A 20,226-nucleotide genomic window follows, 5' to 3' on the forward strand; every position below is an offset into this window, starting at 1 on the left:
AAACCTACTAACTGTACCTCTTATACTCACATCCAAATCATTTATGTAAACGACAAGAAGTAGAGGACCCAGCACCGATTCTTGTGGCACTCCACTGGTCACAGGCCTCCAGTCTGAAAAACACCACCCTCTGTCTTCTACCTTTGAGCCAGTTCTGTATCCAAATGGCTAGTTCTCCCTATTCCATGAGATCTAACTTTGCTAATCAGTCTCTCACGGGGAACCCTGTTGAACGCCTTACCATATAGATCACATCTACCGCTCTGCCCGCATCAATCTTCTTTGTTACTTCTTCAAAACACTCAATCAAGTTTGTGAGACATGATTTTCCACACACAAAGTCCAATGTTGACAATCCGTAATCAGTCCTTGCCTTTCCAAATACATATACATCCTGTCCCTCAGGATTCCCTCCAACAACTTGCCCACCACCGATGTCAGGCTCACTGGTCTATAGTTCCCCGACTTGTCCTTACCGCCCTTCTTAAACAGAAGCACCACATTTGCCAACCTCCAGTCTTCCGGCACCTCACCTGTGACTATCGATGATACAAATATCTCAGCAAGAGGCTCAGCAATCACTTTTCTAGCTTCTCACAGAGCTCTAGGGTACAGCTGATCAGGTCCTGGGGATTTATCCATCTTTATAGATTTCAAGACATACAGCACTTTCTCCTCTGTAATATGGACATTTTGCAAGGTGTCACCATCTATTTCGCTACTTTCTATATCTTCCATATCCTTTGCATCAGTATTTACTGTGGAAAAATACTCGTTTGCTATCTCCCACATTTCTGCGGCTCCACACAAAGGCCACCTTGCTGATCTTTGCTTCTTCCTTTCCCTCCGCTTCTTCCTTTCCCGCCGCACCAACCAGTACCCTTCCACTGACACCCTCCTTCGACTGACTGAACTGGTCCTCACCCTGAATAACTTCTCTTTTCAATCCTCCCACTTCCTCCAAACTAAAGGAGTAGCCATGGGCACCCGCATGGGCCCCAGCTATGCCTGTCTCTTTGTAGGATATGTGGAACAGTCCATCTTCCGCAACTACACTGGCACCACCCCCCACCTTTTCCTCAGCTATATCGATGACTGTATCGGCGCTGCCTCATGCTCCCACGAGGAGGTTGAACAGTTCATCAACTTTACTAACACCTTCCATCCCGACCTCAAATTCACCTGGACTCAGACTCCTCCCTCCCCTTCCTAGACCTTTCCATTTCTATCTCAGACTCAACACAGACATCTATTCTCTCCCAAGTTACACTTTTTGCTAGCTAAAGAATTCTAACATTAGGCGTAACAACATAACTGATCAAAAAAATCAACTTTTTTTTGTCCAATTAATTGGCATTTAACATGGTGCAGCTGACAAACGTTCCTTGAATACAGTATCCATTGTGAAAAGCTTCAAGAAGAAAGATCCTAAAGTCTGAGAAAACATCACAAAAGACCAGGGGTGGACCAGAAGCCTGACCATGTCTTTGTCATTCAGTGATTAGCTTAAATGAAAATACATGAAGGCAAGCTTGAATTGTGTAAGATGCTGTACCAGAGAGCCAATTGTAGAGGGATAAGTCAGCACCGCTGACCAAAAGTAATCAGGGTTGGGGCAGTGGATGGTACATGTGTGCATGCGCTCTAAGTTTAAATTGTACAAGTTAAGACATTCTGAAGCTTTGTGTGCCTTTTGTTATGCTGTAATAGATGTGTAAATCACGATGAAGGTCACCTGAAACCACCCCGTGACTTGGACTTTCATTCAAAATGAGATCGAACAGATATCCTAACATGTTTTGCAGTCACTGATGTGCTTTTAGTAGTCACTGCTGTTATTCTGTCGATGAGATCTTGCTGGATGTGAAGTGGTGCTGTGTTTGCATCTCAGAGTAGGGCACTGTACACCCTGCAGCCAGTTTGATAAACTCAAACAAAAATCAACATGATAATGATCATATGATGCTGGAGGAATAAATATTGGCCAAGACCCTAGAAAGAACAGGAAGAAAGTGAGAACTGCAGATGTTGGAGATCAGAGTCAGGAGTATGGTGCTGGAAAAGCACAGCAGGTCAGGCAGCATCCGAGGAGCAGGAGATTTGATGTTTCAGGCATGAGCCCTTCATTAGGAAATGGAGGATGGTGATGATGATGGGCATGTCCTGATGAAGGACTCAAGCCCAAAACGTTGATTCTTCTGCTCCTTGGATGCTTCCTGACCTGCTATGCCCCCTCAGAAAGAATACCACTGCTCTCTTCGAATGGTTTTGTTTTGTAATGCTCATCTGAGAGGGGAAATTGGATTTCCATCAGTGGCTTTACACTGCAATTTTCTCCACTAAGAATGCTCCCTGGTCACCTGTTCTCATGTCTCTCAGTGTGATTAAAATTTATTTACAACACTCTTATTAAATACCGTGGTCCACTTTGCTAAATTAAAATATACTATATTAATACAAGGTACTATTAACGTCTCATCCAAAATACTCAACACCAGGTTCATATTTTCCAATACAAGTAAAGCCAGGCAAAGCTAAATACAAAATAAAATGATCAAGATACATGAGGTTTGAGAAATCCAACAGTTTTCCTTGGCTTGTCTTATTAGCGTGCTGTTTGGTTACCTTCTACAAAGTAACATGAATCAGAATGAAGACTTAGAATTCCTAAACGATCACTGCTGCCAAGTTAACTTTGCACAATCAAAATTCACAACGAAGCCAACCAAGTTAAATTATGGATGGCTTCAGATTTTTTTTTACCATCCTATATAACTGACAATAGACGGAGGTCAGAATTACATGGGCAAATAAATGCTCACGTAGTTACACGATCACGACTTGAGGCATTTCTGAATTCTAAGCAAATTATAATCAACTATCATTCAAACAGACCACACAGCATCTCAAGCTCACACAAGGAGAAAATTACTTTACTAAAATTACATATGCTCACATTTAAATCTCTAACCTTGGATTGGGTCAAGAGAAAGCAGGGGATGCTGTGCCAGCAAAACCATCCAAATATTTTTAACTTCGTTGGCTTCTTTCAGATCAATTAATGGTCTGGAGCCAAGGCCCAGTGTGGATTGGAAGCTAGGTGCCAGCGTGGTCTGTATTGGATGACAGTTGCTCTCAACTTTTCTTTTCTGCAATGCTGGACTTTTTATTTCTCTATTTTCGAAGATCTTGTAACTGAAGAAGCTGTACCTAGGTAGCTTTGTACCCAAGATGCTGCTGTAAATGCGACTTATTAACTTTCCATTGTACTCAGTTAAGTATGTGACAATAAAGCTATTTCTAATATGACAGTAAATTGACTTAGGTTTTACATAGAGAGTCTCTATGTTATTTAATTTTGTCTTTCTCTTGCATATCAGACCACTAATTTCAATGATGCTAGCAATGGAAAGTTAGGAGTTTATTCTGTATCAGCTAGAATGTAGGAGGATCCATCTTCTTCAAAAACTGAGAAGTGAACAGAGATGGCTTTGCACATGCATGCAACAATGCTTAATGCCGTTGTGCTGCTCCTCCTGCTAAAGCTGCAATGCTTAAATTAGCTGTCCAAAAATTTATGACAAAAACTGACATTTATATGGTACATACTTCAGAGTCAAATGAAGTAGTTCTGCAAATGAATTTATTTTTGTTGTATAGGCAGATGTCGTAGTCAATTGACACATCGTAAGACTGCACCAACAAATTAATGAATTACCAAAGTTAACTTGTAGTGGTATTGGGTGAGGGATGAAAGTTGGCAAGGGCACTAGGAGAACATTCTGTTCTTTTTTGCCTGCTGCCTTAGGATCTACTACAGCCAGACAGGAATTCATTTAACTTGCCAGATAGCGCCTCTAACAATGCAGAAAACTTTCAATGTTACACTGAAATATAATCCAAGATCATGTTTTCAAATCTGCAGATGAGCCTTGCCATAAATCTTCCTGACTCCAAAGGCAGAATACTGCCAATTAATCCAAATTGATATGTAGCAATTTAAAGTCTACATAATAGTCATCTTTTTGTATTACTTTACTGGCCATTCTGAAGCACCGTGAGCCAACACAAGTTTCTGAAATCAGTTATGTATTAACAATTCAATATGATGCTCCCATATTTATCACAAGAGCAACAGTTTAGCAAAGCTGAAAGGAGATCACAAGCTGAAACCAAACTGTGAGCAGCAAGAAGTGGATTTTGAGGCAAGATAATAAGTGTGTGGGCTGGCACAGAAAACACTAATCCTAGTAAAAAGAGTTAAATACATCGATTTCCATGTCTGTAACCTGTTAGATAACTTAAATAAGTCCATAAGGTACTGTTCCCCATTATATCAGATGCTATCTCAGGCAATATGGGCAAAATCTAAAAGCCTTTAAGATTGTAACTTCATGAAAAGTGGCAGCTGCGAATTGCTGCAGACATAGGGTTATCATTAATATGTATTCAATTTTTAAAGATATGCGCTCAAGAGAAACACAGAAGGTGAAAAATCCTGTGGAGTGATACATGTGCTGCAGGTAAGAGATTGATTGCCGAGCAATACCTGGGAACACACAATAATCACTTGCCCCACAGTGAATAAATGTTGTCTTTGTTTGATACCTTCTTTGATCCATTTTCCGATATTTTGAGTTCCTCTTTAAATTTTAAAACACTCAATGTATAAATGATGAACAGATTCTGAGAGTGAATTGTTATGTGGGAATTCTCTGCATTTTTAAAAAAACTTATTTCTTCCAAACACAGTATACAATTTATTACTGGCAGACTTTTTAAAAAATCTAATGTAAATTAAGAGAAATCGACTCCAAGGTCATAGGTAGAAATGTTAGGACTGTCATCTTTTTCTTCCAAAAGCTGCACACTATACTATCTTCTCCCACAATCCCAGTAACTCCAGCTGCTGCTCTTGGGCTTTTGTCTCCCTCACTTCTCCCGACAATGGTTACACCAAACCCAACCATTCTTCTCACCTCACCACACACTTCAGCTTTCATATTAGGCTTTTCTCCACCCACCTGTCCAATTCCTTCTCACCATCAAGTAAGTGCCACTCAAGCTTTCTGCTTCGGTTTCCCTTCCTCACTTGCTCTCTGCCACTCCCTCATACCCAATTCCACTCATTCTGCTCTCCAGCCTTTCTTTCATTCCGTACCAATTCCTATTTTTAACTTCCTAAACCCTTGCTCCTTCAGCACTCTCATCACTCGTTGTCATTGTTGTTGAATTGAATGTTACTGCACTTTGTGGCAGGACCTCCCAGTTCTATTAGAGTTCCTCAACCACTTTACAGCGACAATATGACAGCAACAGGTCAGCTCAGTGGCTCGGTGGTTAGCACTGCTGACTCACAGTGCCAGGGCCAGAGTTCAATTCCAACCTTGGAAGACTGTCTGTGTGGAGTTTGTACGTTCTCCCCCTGTCTGTGTGGGTTTCCTCCAGGTGCTCCAGTTTCCTTCTGCAGGTTAGATGGATTGGCCATGCTAAGTTGCCCATTGTGTCCTGGGATGTGTAACTTAGGTGGATTAGCCATGGGGAATTCACTGTAACGGGGTGAATCTGAGTTGGATGCTCTTCAGAGAGTCAATGTGTCTTGTTGGGCTGAATGTCCTGTTTTTACACTGTAGGGGATTCTATGAGAACAGGTCAGAGGAGCCCCATAGCATTGCTGTTGAGGTAAGAAACCATGTAAGGGTCTTGTTCATATTTTTGTTCCCTTGCAATACCAGATCAGTCAGTAATATGCTGAATTAATAGCGCGCATGCTACTCCAAAGCAACAAGTCAAGTTTATTTTTAGATTAGATTGTCTACATTATGGAAACAGGCCTACGGCCTAACAAGTCCACACCGCCCCGCTGAAGAGAAACCCACTCAAACCCATTCCCCTAGCCTATATTTTCCCCTGACTAACAGGCCTAACTCTGTGGGCAATTTAGCATGGCCAATTCACCTGACCTGTGCATCTTTGGATTGTGGGAGGAAACTGGAGCACCCGGAAGACACGGGGACAATGTGCAAACTCCATTCAGACAAACGGGAATCGAACCCAGGTCCCTGGTGCTGTGAGGCAGCAGTGCTAACCACTTAATCACCGTGCCGCCCCGTTCTTTCTTTAAAGATTCTTTCTCAAATAGTTATTGAATGCAACATGCAATGGGTAGATTTACATTCTGTAGAATAAACTAAAGAAAAGTTGTTGTCACAGTCACAGGGAAGATACAGTTTCATTTATATTAGTCTCTGCATGAGGTTAGAAAATTCTGTCCCTTTACCATCATTATAGTTTGCACTGATATTTTTCAACAAGACTTAGCAACGGCCCGTGAATTGCAATTTGAACTTCAATATAAAAAGCTCGTGTTCGACTAGTCAATGTTGAAGAATTTTAGAGTGGGGTAGGAGTTAACATGGCTTCTTATGCACATACAAAGAGCTAAGGATTAACATTGTTTTGCACTCACCGCTGGCCTACCCTTATAAACCATTTGCTATTTTTTGCAGCTTCACCAATATTTTTAATGAATTATTGACTATTCTTTCTCCCTTCCTCGGAGGACCAGGAGGTCTGGCATCGTCTGTGGTGACAGAAACTGGGAAGTGATACATATACTCCCATCCATCAATGCATCAATCAATACCTTGCCAACTTTAAACTTGGCAGCTCTGCCAGTCAATCTGTTAAACCAGCAACTTCATGACAACTGCTGGCACTACAAGGAGTCCAAAGGAGAACTGACTAAGTCTCCCGGAATCGGGGTGCTTCCATGCATTTTGGTCAGGTTAGGGTTGGAGGTCCCAGATTCCGGATGGTCAGCAAGGCCACAATGAAGATAATCTTTCCCCACCTTCTCATCTGGGTTTAGCACACGCAGTGAAACTTGACATGTTTTCCTACCTCAGCCATTTGTACTACACTAGCAGAGACGGAATATGGTCTTTAAACGGCCATTCATTAGTTAGTAAAAAAAACCTCAATAAGCCTAAGGATAGCTGAGACATCTGAAGCGTTATTCATCATCTTTGTATTATAGAGCACAGGGAAGGAGTCTTAGAGTAGGCCACCAACTCTACTTTTAAATATCCCCCCTCCCACCTGCCTTTCAAGTATAGGGGACTGGCATAAAGGGTCAATATTTCGAGTCAAATATAACTCCTCTCCAACAAAAATTCAAAAGGTTAACTTTGTTTTCTTGCCATAGATTGACAGGTTTACTAAATATTTCCAGCAATAACATTTTTATTTCAGATTTCCTATATCTAACGAACTTGCTTTATTCAAATTTGGCTATTAACTTTGGATTAATTCCACCAGGTCCCAGTTAGACCTTTAAATAGATCACTTTACAACAGTCTCAGGCTAACGGTCAGTACCTACATGGATACCCTACATTCAGCATCACAACAGGCTTTGCATCACACCCATTCTATCAATTTCTGTCTGCCTCTCCCCAGTTAAAAGGAAGTTGCAACAGTGGTGGACTAAAGTCAAAGAAATAAAAGAGATCAAAAAGAGATCAGTCAATGAAGGCAAGCATGCAGGTAGTGAAGAAGGCTAATAACATGCTGGCCTTCATAACAAGAGGGATTGAGTATAGAAGCAAAGAGGTGCTTCTGCAGCTGTGCAGGGCCCTGGTGAGACCACACCTGGAGTACTGTGTGCAGTTCTGGTCTCCAAATTTGAGGAAAGACATTCTGGCTATTGAGGGAGTGCAGCGTACGTTCACGAGGTCAATTCCTGGAATGGCGGGATTACCTTACACTGAAAGACTGAAGCGACTGGGCTTGTATACCCTTGAGTTTAGAAGACTGAGAGGGGATCTGATTGAGACATATAAGATTATGAAAGGATTGGACGCTCTGGCAGCAGGAAACATGTTTCCGCTGATGGGTGAGTGCCAAACCAGAGGACACAGCTTAAAAATACGGGGTAGACCATTTAGGACAGAGATGAGGAGAAACTTCTTCACCCAGAGAGTGGTGGCTGTGTGGAATGCTCTGCCCCAGAGGGCAGTGGAGGCCCAGTCTCTGGATTCATTTAAGAAAGAGTTGGATAGAGCTCTCAAAGATTGTGGAATCAAGGGTTATGGAGATAAGGCAGGAAGCGGATACTGATTAGGACTGATCAGCCATGATCATATTGAATGGCGGTGCAGGCTCGAAGGGCTGAATGGCCTACTCCTGCACCTATTGTCTATTGTCTATTGAAACACCAGTAAAATGATGAAACACAGAAAACTGGAGCAGGCGTAGAACGTTCAACCTTCCAAGCCTGCTCCACCATTCATTACAATCATGGCTGATCATCCAATTCTGTTCCCACTTTTCCTCAATATCCTTTGATGTCATTAGCCCCAAAGCTAGATTCACCACCTCCTTGAATCATGTAGTGCTTGGATCTTGACTGCTTTATGCAGTAACAATCTCCACAGGGTCACTATTTCTGGTGAAGAAATTTCTTCTCATCATAGTCCTAAATAGTTTACCCCTGGTTTTGGACTGCCCATCCTTCCTGCATCAACCTTGTCTAATTCTACTGGAATTTCTTTCAGGAATTAGAATCATTCAATGAATATAATCATAACCAATTCAACCTCTGCTCATACAGTAATCCTGCCAGCCCAAGACCAGTCGGGTAAACCTTCACAGCATTTCCTCAATATTCCCTTACTCAGATAAGGAGACAACAACATTTCAGGTGTGGTCTCAGCAAGGCATTGTACAATTACAGAAGTCATCCCTGCTCCTGTACTCAAATCGTCTCGATGAAGGACAATACATCATTTGCCTTCTTGACCACCTGAATGCTTACCTTCAGTGACTGGTGCACAAGGAAATTCATGTCTCATTGCAATTCCACCCTCTTAATGTATAGCCAGTCAGATAATAATCAACCTTTCTTTTTCTGCTGCCAAAGTGGATAACCTCACATTTATCCATGTTATACTGCATACGCTGTACAGAGGGGAGGTGCCAGCCTAATAGTATTGTCACTAGACTATTAATCCAGAGACCCAGGTAATGTTCTGAAGACCTGGTTCAAATTCCACCATGGCAGATGGTGACGCCTGCATTCAATAAAAAAAATTATGGAATTAATAGTCTAATGATGACCATGAAATCATTGTCGACTGTCAGAAAAAAAACCCATCTGGTTCACTAATGTCCTTTAGGGAAGGAAACTGTCATCCTCATGTGGTCTGGCCTTTATGTGATTCCAGACCCATAGCAACTTGGTTGACTCTTAACTGTCCTCTGAGCAATTAGGGATGGGCAATAAATGCTGGCCTAGCCAGCAATGCCCACATCCTATGAACAAATAAAAAAAAGTAACTTGTCCAAATCACACTGAAGCATCTCTACACATTCTTCACAGCTCACCCTCCCATCCATCTTTGTCTCATCTGCAAATCTGGAGAAGTTACATTTAGTTCCCTTATCTAAATCAGTCATTTATATTGTGAATAGCTGGAGACAGCATGGCACATGTCCTTGTGGGAAAGTTCATGTGATAATTTCTTTTCTCTATTATTAATTATCTGCTATTAATCTTTAGCAACCTATCAATTGTAAAGTAAAATTTTATTCGGAATGCATCCTGTAATAGAGTCAAGCTTTGAAGTTGTCAGTTAACTTATGAAACACCATTATCTAATACAACTAATGATACTTAGTGACTCAGTACACTTCAAAGTCCTTACATGCCTCAATCCCCAATTCAACTGAAATATAAAATTATCTGGTCCCTCCCAAAAATCGACACTAACAAATAGGTCAGCAGGAGGAGCAGTATTGGAAAATGTGCGCAATTTGAAATTCCTTCGTAAGCATGCAGCTCAATCCTGAATCTACAGCAAGTTTAATAATCTACATTCCCTACATTACAAAATTTAATAGAATCAATAAGTACTTCTTTGGCTACAAAATATTTTGGGTTGCCCTTAGAATGTGAAAGAGTCTACATGAATGCAAGTCATTTCTTTTTTTGCTCTTATTAAAGATTATTTTGCAGATAAGGCCATAGTTCAGAGTACACTTATCTTTTAAGTTACTAAAGCCAAAAGCCACAAAATCCTAAGTTGAATCCCCAAGTGCATATCGTATTAGCAATTCTCAGGTATTAAACGTTGGTATCAAACTATCCCTGCTGTCTCTATGTTACCATGGGAGGTTTGACTAGGGAAGTCACTCATGCACAGTGTCTATTGCAATGCAACAATTACATGGTCAGACTCAACTGTGATACCTACTCTATTAAAATAATATATAAAAGCAATACAACTCAGTTTGAGGGCAAAAAAGTAATAAAGAGAAAAGCAAACTAACACAGAATATTAAAACAGACAGCAAAAATCTATTATAAGCATACAAAAGGGAAAACAGTAGCTAAAGTAACTGTTGGTCCACTGAAGGGCAAGATTGGGGAGCTAATAGTGGGCAAATTAGGGAGACACTAATCAATGTTTTGTATCAGTTTTCACAGTGAAGTAAAATCTTAATCATGACAGGTAATGCAGAAGTGATAGAAAGAGAGGAGCCCACAATAAACATCATCAGTAGGAAAGAGGAACCTTTCCGACTGAAGGTAGACAAGCCGCAGGGCTGATGACCCACATCCTAGGGTCTTCAATAAAGTGATAGCAGAGAATGTGGATCTACTGGTATGTTCCAAAATTCCCCTCAATGTGAGACAAGTTACAATGAATTGGACAATGTTCACACAATATCCTTATTCAAAAAGTGGAAGACACAGAAATAAGCCAGTTAGTTTCACATCATCATTGGGACATATTAAGTATTAAATATTAAGGAAGTAATTATAGTACATTTGCACAGTTAGAATGTATATCCATCAGAGTCAGCATGGTTTTATGAAAGGAAGAACGTCTCATCTTCCATCTTGGGACTCTCCAACCACACAGGATCAATGTAGATTCCACCAGGATCCCCATTTCCCCTCTCCCCACCTTATCCCCGTCCCAACCTTCAAACTTGGCATTACCCTCTTGAACGGTCTTATCTGTCCATCTTCCTTCCTACCTATCTGCTCCACCCTCCTCTCTGACCTATCAATTTCACCGCCATCCTCATCTACCTATAGCTTTCCCAGCTACCTCCCCCCACCAAACCCCATCCCCTTTGGCCACAAACCTCACTCCTGATGAAGGGCTTATGCCAGAAACGTCGACTGTCCTGTTCCTCAGGTGCTGCCCGTCTTCGACTCTGATCTTCAACATCTGCAGTCCTCACTTTCTCCTAGTTGAGGGGCTGACTTCTTCTACATCTTATGATTGATCTCATCCCATCCCCCTGCCTTTACTCGTGCAATCACCTGCAAATTTTCTGTCTTCAGATAATTGCCCAATTCTCTGTGAAGGCCTCAACTGAAGCAGCCTTCACATTTTCAGCAGTGCAATCCAGTTCCTAAGCACTCATTACACAAAAAAGCTTTTCCTCATGTCACAACTCTTATTTTGCCAATCAACTTAAATATTGCCAACATGAACACAATTTCTCCCCATCCTATTCTATCCAGACCCTGCACGAGTTTCAATACATTATTAAATCTCCTTTGAATCTTCTCTTCGCAAAGGAACAGCCCCAGTGTCTCCAACCTATCAACGCAAATGTTGGTCATTTCTGGAATCATTCTCATGAATATTTTCTACATCATTCCTAAATCCTTTATATCCTTCCTAATATGTCATAACCAGAATTAGATACAATACTGCAGTCAAGGCCAGTTAAGTGTTTTATAATGACTTTCTTGCTATTATACTCTATCCACCTATTTATGAAGCCGAGGAGAGAATGCGTTATTGGCTATCTTATCGATCTACTCTGCCACAAACAACACTCTTGAGCAAACATCGAGAAACCTTGGGCAAGATACCAGATGCTGGGGAACTGCATACCATCAAGAAGTCAGCAGAACTGAAGGTTTTGGCAGAAATATTGGTGAGAAAACTATATTTTCAAAATCATTCTGCATTTAATGTTTGTAATATAACAGGCCAAATATGTACTTCAATGCTCACTCACTATCCAGTTAAAGAATATTTTGGTCAGTTCACAGAACAGCCTGCTGTACTCTATGTAGCCAATAGGTGGCAAAATTAACTGATCACTGCACAGCCAACACAGAAGCTTCTTTCCAATACACCTCCATTTTATTAGTGACTAGTGCAACAATTTCTTTGTTTAAAATACAGCACTTAATTAGGTAAAATCACATTCATCAAGGAGGCTAAAACTGAACTTATCCCGAAAGAACTAATCATGATAGATGGAAATGTTAGACAGGGAGAGAGGTGAACACCAAGCTAAGAAACAAAGCTAAGAACACCAAGCAAGTCAACAGAAAAAAGTTCAAAAGAATCAAGTTAGTGAGACACAATTTCCCACTTACAAAGTCATATTGACTATTCCTAAGCAGTCCTTGCACTTACAAATACATGTAAGTCCTGTCCCTCAGAATCCCCTCCAACAGCTTACCCACCATTGGCATCAGGCTCACCGGTCTATAATTCCTTGGCTTTTGCTTACCATCTTTCTTAAACAGTGGGACCACGTTAGCCACCTCCAGACTTCCCACACCTCACCCTTGGCTATCGATGATACAAATATCTCAGCAAGGGTCCCTGCAATCACTTTCCTCCCTTCCTACAAGGTTCTAGGAAAAACCTGATCTGGTCCCAGGGATTTATCCATCTTTAGGCATTTGAAGACGTCCAGCATCTCGTCCTCTGTAATATGAACACTTTTCAAGTTATAACTATTTATTTCTACAAGTTCTCTCACTTTCACATCCTTCTCTGTGGTAAACACTGACATGAAATACTTGCTTCGGGCCTCACCCATCTCTTGTGGTTCCCCACATAGGCAGCCTTACTGATCTTTAAGGGGCTCTATTCTCTCTCTAGTTACTCTTTTGTCCTTTCTAGAATCTCTTTGGGATTCTCCTTAACCCTATTTGCTAAAGCTATCTCATTTTTACCCTCCTGGTTTGCCTTGAATATCCTTCTACTGCCCTAATACTCCGAGGGATTCACTTAATCCCAGCTGCCTTTATCTACCTCTTCCATTTTCTTCCGACCAGAGCCTCAGTTTCTCTAGTCATCCTATCATTTAGTGGAGGTAAATGCACACTTCTGTCTTCCCATCGCTCTCAAAGCAAATTAGGTACAGTTTACCTTTGGATAAATTATATTTGGATAAATTATTTGTAAATTCAGGCATAACATTCATAGAATCATACAGCACAGAAACGGATCCTTTGGTTCATGCTAACCAAGTTTCCCAAACTCTCTCTCTCTATTTAGCATGCCAGTGCAGCAATGCTTCAATTGTAAAATTTTCCTCCTTGATTTCAAGTCCTTCTGTGGTTTCACCCTGTCTTAGCTCAGTAATCTTTTATAGCCTACAACTCTCAGAGATCTCTCTGCATATTCAATCACAACCTCTTCCCACCATGAATTGAATCATTCTACCATTGGTGGCTGTGCCTTCAGCTTCCAGGATCTAATTTCTGAAATTCCTGCTCCCAAGCCTCCCTCTCCTCTATTAAAATCTACCTGTTTAATCAAACGTCTGATCATCTGTCCTAATATATCTTCGTTTGTCTCAATGCCAAAAGTTTGTTAACACTCCAGTAAAGCATTTTGGAGCATTTCACTGGAACAAATAATTGCAAATGTTATCTGTTTCTCCTCTTGAATTTTTTCCCCTGTTTTTGTAAAAAACAACTCACTGTTGCCAAAATTCCATTTTCTACAACAAGCCTCCAACACCCTGATCATTCATCAAGTGACATTCTGAGCAGGAGGAATATTACAAATTTCAAGACTGGAATGTGTATTTCCTTGAGATAAGCTTTAAGATATACTCCTGTAAATAGACCTTACGGCCTCAATAATTAAGAATGATGACCAGTTCCTCAGTGAATTAAATTGTGTTATAATAAATTAAAAGTGTAATTGTCCCTTTTGTGTGCTGGATACTTTAATCACCTCTCTCATTCAAAAATGTGGGCTTATAAATATGCATGTAACAAGACCTATTGTAAAACAAAATCTGGCTTTTTTAAACAAATAAGAAATATATGAATGCATTTAAAATAAATTACCACCGAGATTTAGACTACTCTAAAATAATAAATTACACAAACATTGTCCTTTGAAATTTTCACCTTAACTCATGTCATAAGCCAGCTTCACTGAGCTGACTGTCAAGGGCAAAGCTAATATTGAGCGACATCTGACATTTCAGAAGAATAAGTAGAAAGAAAAAGGAGGTGGGGTAAACTGTTAATAAAAGATGAAATGAGTGCAGCAGTGAGAACGAACCTTGGCTTGGAAGACTAAACATACAATCAACTCATGTACTTATATGGATTAGCAAAGAAAATAAGTCCGTGGAGGTGAACAATACAACAGTCATAGATGATTTTAATCTTCAAAAAATTGGGCAAATCAAATTGGCAAAAGGTAGCATCAAAGATGAGTTCATACGGTATATTTGGAATATAGTGGAATCATACAGAGAACAGCCTAATTAAAATCTGGTCACGTGTAATGAGATGGTATTAATTACCTCATAGTAAAATACAATTTAGTAAACCATTATCATAACATGATAGTGTTTCACAGACTGTTTGGGGGTGACAAACATGTCAGAAACCGATGCCTTAAATTTAAATAAAAAACATTTGTAAGTCTGTGAAGCCAAGGTTGGTTAAAGTGCACTAGGTGAAAATGTGGATCAACATAAGAGATAGGAGTAGGCCATCTGGCCCTTCAAACCTGCTCCGCGATTCAATAAGATCATGGCTGATCTCTTTGTGGACTCACATCCACTCACCCATGCTCTCACCTTATCCCTTAACTTCTTTTCTGCTCAAAAAAATCTATCTTAGCTTTAAAAATGTTTACTGAATTAGCACCAACTACTTATCTGGACAAGGAATTCCACAGATTTACAACCCTCTGGGTAAAGTTCCTTCTCAATTCAGTACTAAATCAACTCCCTCTCATCTTGAGGCTATGCCCTCTTGTCCTAGTTTCACCTGTGAGTGGAAACATTCTCTCTACTTCCATCTTAGCTCTTCTCATCATAATTTTACATGTTTCTATAAGATTCCCCCCTCATATTCACTGGAATTCAGAAGAATAATCCCAGTCTACTCAGTCTCTCCTCATAAGCCAACCCCCTCAACTCTGGAATCAACCTACTGAACTTCCTTTGCATCCTGCCAGTGCCAGTCTATCCTTTCTCAAGGAAGGAGACCAAACCTGCACACAGTACTCCAGGTGTGGCCTCACCAGAACCCTATGCACCTGCAACATAACACCCCTGCTTTTCAACTCAACCCCTTTAGCAATGATGGACAAAATTCCATTTGCCTTCCTAATTACCAGATGTACCTGCAGACCGATCTTCTGTGATTCATGCACAAGGACACCAGGTCCCTCTGCATAGCAGCATGCTGCAACTTCTACCATTCAAGTAATAAGCCTTTTTACTGTTACTCCTACCAAAATGGATGACTTCACATTTATTAATATTGTATTCCATTTGCCAGACCTTTGCCAATTCACTTAATCTATGTGTTCGTTTGCAAGGTTTCACAGTCCTCTGCATACTTTGCTCTGCCATTCATCTTAGTGTCACCTACAAACTTTGACATGCTACACGTGATCCCTGACTCCAAATCATCTATATAAATTGTGAATAATTGTGGTCCCAACACTGATCCCTGAGGCACACCACTAGTCAGAATAACACTCATTTATCTCCACTCTTAGCCTTCTGTTAGTCACCCAATCCTCTATCCATGCTAATATTTTATAAAGTCATGCATCCATATCTAATGCAGCAGCCTCTTGTGTGGCAGCCTAAATAGTAAAACTATGACATTTCAAAAATATTTCATAACTCTCAGCAAAAATATATTTCATTTAGAAAGAAAGGTTATATTAGAAGGATGAAAAACATCCATGGCTAACAAAGGAAGTTAAAGATAGAATAAAATTAAAAGAGATAAAATGATTAGCACAAAGATTAGTGGCCAGAGATTAGGGAAACCTTAGAAATCAGTTAAGAATTTAGAAAAAAAAAGTGTGATAATAGAATTGGAAGTAAATAGCATGAAAAATAAAGGCAGAAAGTAAGAGCTTCTCCCAAGACTTAAAAAGAGAGCAGCCATAATAAACATTAGTTCCTTAGAGATTCTGAACAAACATTTGTCTCTATCTTCACAGTACAAAATACCAAAACCACACCAGTCACAATCCCAAGAAATGGCTGCAAAGACATTGGTTGCGTTCTTCCAAAATTCCCAAGATTCTGTAAAGCTCCAGTAAGATTTGAAGACTGTAAATTACCTTTTTAAAGAAAAGCAGGAAAGTATAAGCAAGATTTCCTACATCTGTCTTTGGGAAAATGCCGGAATCCAAAAATAAGGAAGTAACAGCAGGGTATTTAGAAAATCATAATAATATCAGGTACAGTCAAAATGACTGTATGAAAGGCTGAGAGCATTTAACCAATTTATTAGAGTTCTTTGAGGATGTGACAAACAGGTCAATAAAAGGGTAGATGTAGTGCACTGGATTTCCAAAAAGCATTCAATAAGGTGCCACATAAAAGGTTAGTAAACAAGACAAGACCTCAAAGTATTGGGGGCAATATCCTGGCATGGATAAAGGGTTGACTAATTAATACGAAGCAGAAAGTCAGGATAAATAGATAATTTTCAGGCTGCCAAATTACAACAAGCAAAGTGCTGCAGGGATCAATGCTGGAGCCTTAACTAGTTAAAACCTAATGACTCACATGCTAAGGATCAAAGTGTATTGTAGTCACATTTTCCAAGGTTTCAAAGATAGGTTGTGAGGAGGAATAGAAAAGGGATTTAGATTGGTTAAACGAACGAGCAAAAGTCTGCCTGCTGGATGATAATGCAATATTATGAACTTTTATAGGAAGAATAGAAAAGCAAAATATTCTATGAATGCAGAGAGTCTAAACAATGCTATGATAGAGATTATACATGAAGCACAAAGTTATCACACTGGTATAGCAAGTGAACAGGAAAGCAAATGAAATGTTGGCTTTTTATGTCAGTGGAAGGAGTATAACAGAAGGAAAGTTTTGCTACAACAATAGAGAGCTTTGATGAGACCACACCTGAGGTACTGCATCCTACTCTAGTCTCCTTATTCAAGGAGCAATAAGCTTCAATGAATGGCCTCCAATATAAAGGCAAACTGATTGATTCCTAGGATGAAGGGGGTGTCTTAACAGGAGAGGTTGAAGAGGTTGAACGTTTACTTTTATGAATCTAGAGGAATACTGACATGATGGTTCCCCCATGTGGGTACCCTGGAACAAGGAATCACAAATTCAAAATAAAGGGTTTTCCCTATTTAAGGCTTCTGCTCGGACATTTGTGAACACTTAGTGCCTGCCATTTAAAGTGATTGATGCCCATACAGCAAACAAAATGTTTTCGGCTTGTATATTTGGCTATGTCACTTTGCATAAGAGTTACAAAATCTCACATCTAGACAGGAAACAAGTAGATTTTAAGGTTCATTTTAAAAGGGAGAGTGGTAATGAGATAATTTCAGAATTGATGGTGGAGGAAGCAGATTACTCCACAGTTGCCACCTGTGTTATGAAAGCTGAGATTATAAAAAAGATGATTATTTCAAAATTGTCAGTGTCATGACACGAGACATGAGACAATGTAGACCAATGAGCACAGGGACAATGAGTAAAAGGTTGCATTCCCTCTAATTTTCTTGTTGGCTGTGATGCACGCAGAGCCAAAAAGAGAGAATCTTGCTGAAAGGGACATAGTGAGAGTTGGGATATGGAAATGTTTTGCTTGAATTTAGATTTGTGAAAGAAAAGAGGAAAATACTGGCAGAGTCAACAGAGCTAATACCGAGACGTAACAAAGGAATGGACATGGGTTTCAGCATTAGATAAGCTGCGTAGGTTTGAGACCTGGATTGGTACAGGTAGATGGAAACTCATCACAAACTTGACTTTCCATTTCAGAACAGTCTGATTCAGCCTCAAACAGTGACCAAGAAAAGGGCTTGAAGTCAGTGGCTTGAGAATGAAAGCTACGGCTTTAACCTTCCAAATATTTTGAAGGAGAAAATTTAGATGGAGAAGTGAAGAAAACTGACAAACCACAAGATACTAGGAGCAGACAACTGGGGGGGGGGGGAAGAGAGAGAGAGAGAGAGGGGAGAAGGGTTGGAGAAGCTGAGGAAAGGTAGGTCATGTCTTCTCCCTATAGAATAGCACGACATGCTTATGCTCCAATGTACTCTCACTCTCATATCTTCAAAGTCTAATTTATTATGGTCTACACTGAGATTGTGTATAAAATTAAATATCCATCTGAGGTGGCACAAAGAGAACTTATGTATGTGGAGTCAGTCAGAGGCCACCTTTTACCAGCATGGCAGGCTTCATCTGACTGCATTACAGTGGCTTAACATTTAAATGAAGACCATGGAAACATAAGCTTGCAGCAAATGGTGTTCTGTACTGTCCAAGTTGATGGCATTTTTTGTACCAGCCTGATGGCTCTATGCCTTATCCTATACACACTGCACAAACATTTGACTATAAAATCTTCTTTATGGTGGATCCTGGGTAAATCTGTCATAGAAAAATCTGCAGTCACTCCGCAACAGTTAGAAGAGACGTTTGCTGAAACAGTGAAGTGAATTCAGTCCCACTCTATGAATCATTTAGACAACTGTTTTTTAAAGCCCTCTAGCCTATAATTAGGCAAGGGGAGAATATCAGCCTGCTATTCCGTTATCAATTAAAAACCAAGCGTGGACTTTTCTACACCAGTAACTGTTCATACAAGAAAACATAATTATTTGCCCTACTAAGGAAAACTGAATCTACCGTCCACAAACAGCTGTAACAAGTGTTTGCAAAATTCAGAGAAAGCAGCCACAGCTGGAGGAAATTAAGCTGCTTTCAAAAATCACTAACATATCATATTCTGAATACTGACAAGAATTCCACTTGGCAGAACTATAGCAAATTATAGATGTTCGAGTTTATCTCTTCAAGTAGCACAATCATATTCCCTTCCTCTGTAAATCCAGTGGAGTAATTAAGCAGTTGAGGCTATCAACTTCCAAATCTGGAAAAGCTATTTATATTTAGACTCATATTTGTAAACTGATGGTATTTTCCAAATTATCACTGACAGGTTAAATCTTAAATATCAAATCTAAATAGGATTTGAAAGAATTTTGATTTATTTTGTCAATCCTCTGGGTCTCAAAATATTACTGATATACTGTACTTTTTATAATTAGCTAATTTAGTGTCATATTACTGGTAAAATGTAAACTGAAGTATATGATAAGTGCCACTTGAAATCAGAAATGATAACATAACTTGCATTTGATTAAAACTGTGTGCTTCAGACAGATAAACAATTGCGTCAAAGCCTCTGAAAATATTTTACAACACTAACCTTCATATCCTCCAGAAGGGCATAAGGATCTTCTATCCCTTCAGGGACACATTTTTTATTCTCTGGCAAGGACTCCAGTTTTTCCACAAGTGCTTTTAACCCTTTCAACTCAAATTCTGTAAGGTGAATCCATTTATTAGATCCTTCAGATGCTGGCTGAGATGGGTCAGGAGACCCACTTGGTGTTTTTGGACAGTCTGTCAGCATTGGTGACTTAGTGCTGTCATCTGAATCATTGGACAAAGTCCGCTTTAAACGCTTTGTCATTTTCGGTGTCTTTCCAGAGCTTTCATTTCCTTCTGAATGTGCACTGTTAGGAGAAGGCGAATCATCACCAAATGCTTTTGTGCTTTGAAGGCTCATTTTATCTCTCGTCTCATCTTTCTCCTCCTTGATTCGTACATCAGAAGATTCTTCATCCATATCTAGACGGGAATCTGATGAAGGACTCTCTGTATTTGGTTTCTTCTCTGTATCTGAAAATATTTAAACTTAAATGTAATATGTCAAACATTGATCAAGAAAAATGTTTTATTAAATAACGGATAGTGTTAATGGGTGATTACATAGAAATCAGGAACAAGCCCAATACATTGTAACAATATGTAAAAGGCAACCATCTCAGAACGCATAATTGGAATTCACTGGCAATTGGCCAGCAACAATGATCATCTATTTTTTCTATATGCTAAGGAGGAG

At 39.8% G+C, this 20,226-nt stretch overlaps 1 protein-coding gene across 7 annotated transcripts in view; it reads right to left on the reverse strand.

Annotated features, from left to right (window-relative positions):
* LOC132827125 (lysine-specific demethylase 2B-like) overlaps positions 1-20,226 on the reverse strand; it is a 219,067-nt gene that overhangs the window by 76,773 nt on the left and 122,068 nt on the right. For all 7 annotated transcript variants that reach the window (XM_060843632.1, XM_060843630.1, XM_060843629.1 and 4 more), the window contains one exon: positions 19,528-20,003. In XM_060843632.1, coding sequence (XP_060699615.1) covers positions 19,528-20,003 — 476 coding nt within the window. The remainder of the gene's footprint in view (positions 1-19,527; positions 20,004-20,226) is intronic.

Source organism: Hemiscyllium ocellatum, chromosome 24 (assembly GCF_020745735.1).
Source record: "Hemiscyllium ocellatum isolate sHemOce1 chromosome 24, sHemOce1.pat.X.cur, whole genome shotgun sequence".
NCBI classification, from domain to species: Eukaryota; Metazoa; Chordata; class Chondrichthyes; order Orectolobiformes; family Hemiscylliidae; genus Hemiscyllium; species Hemiscyllium ocellatum.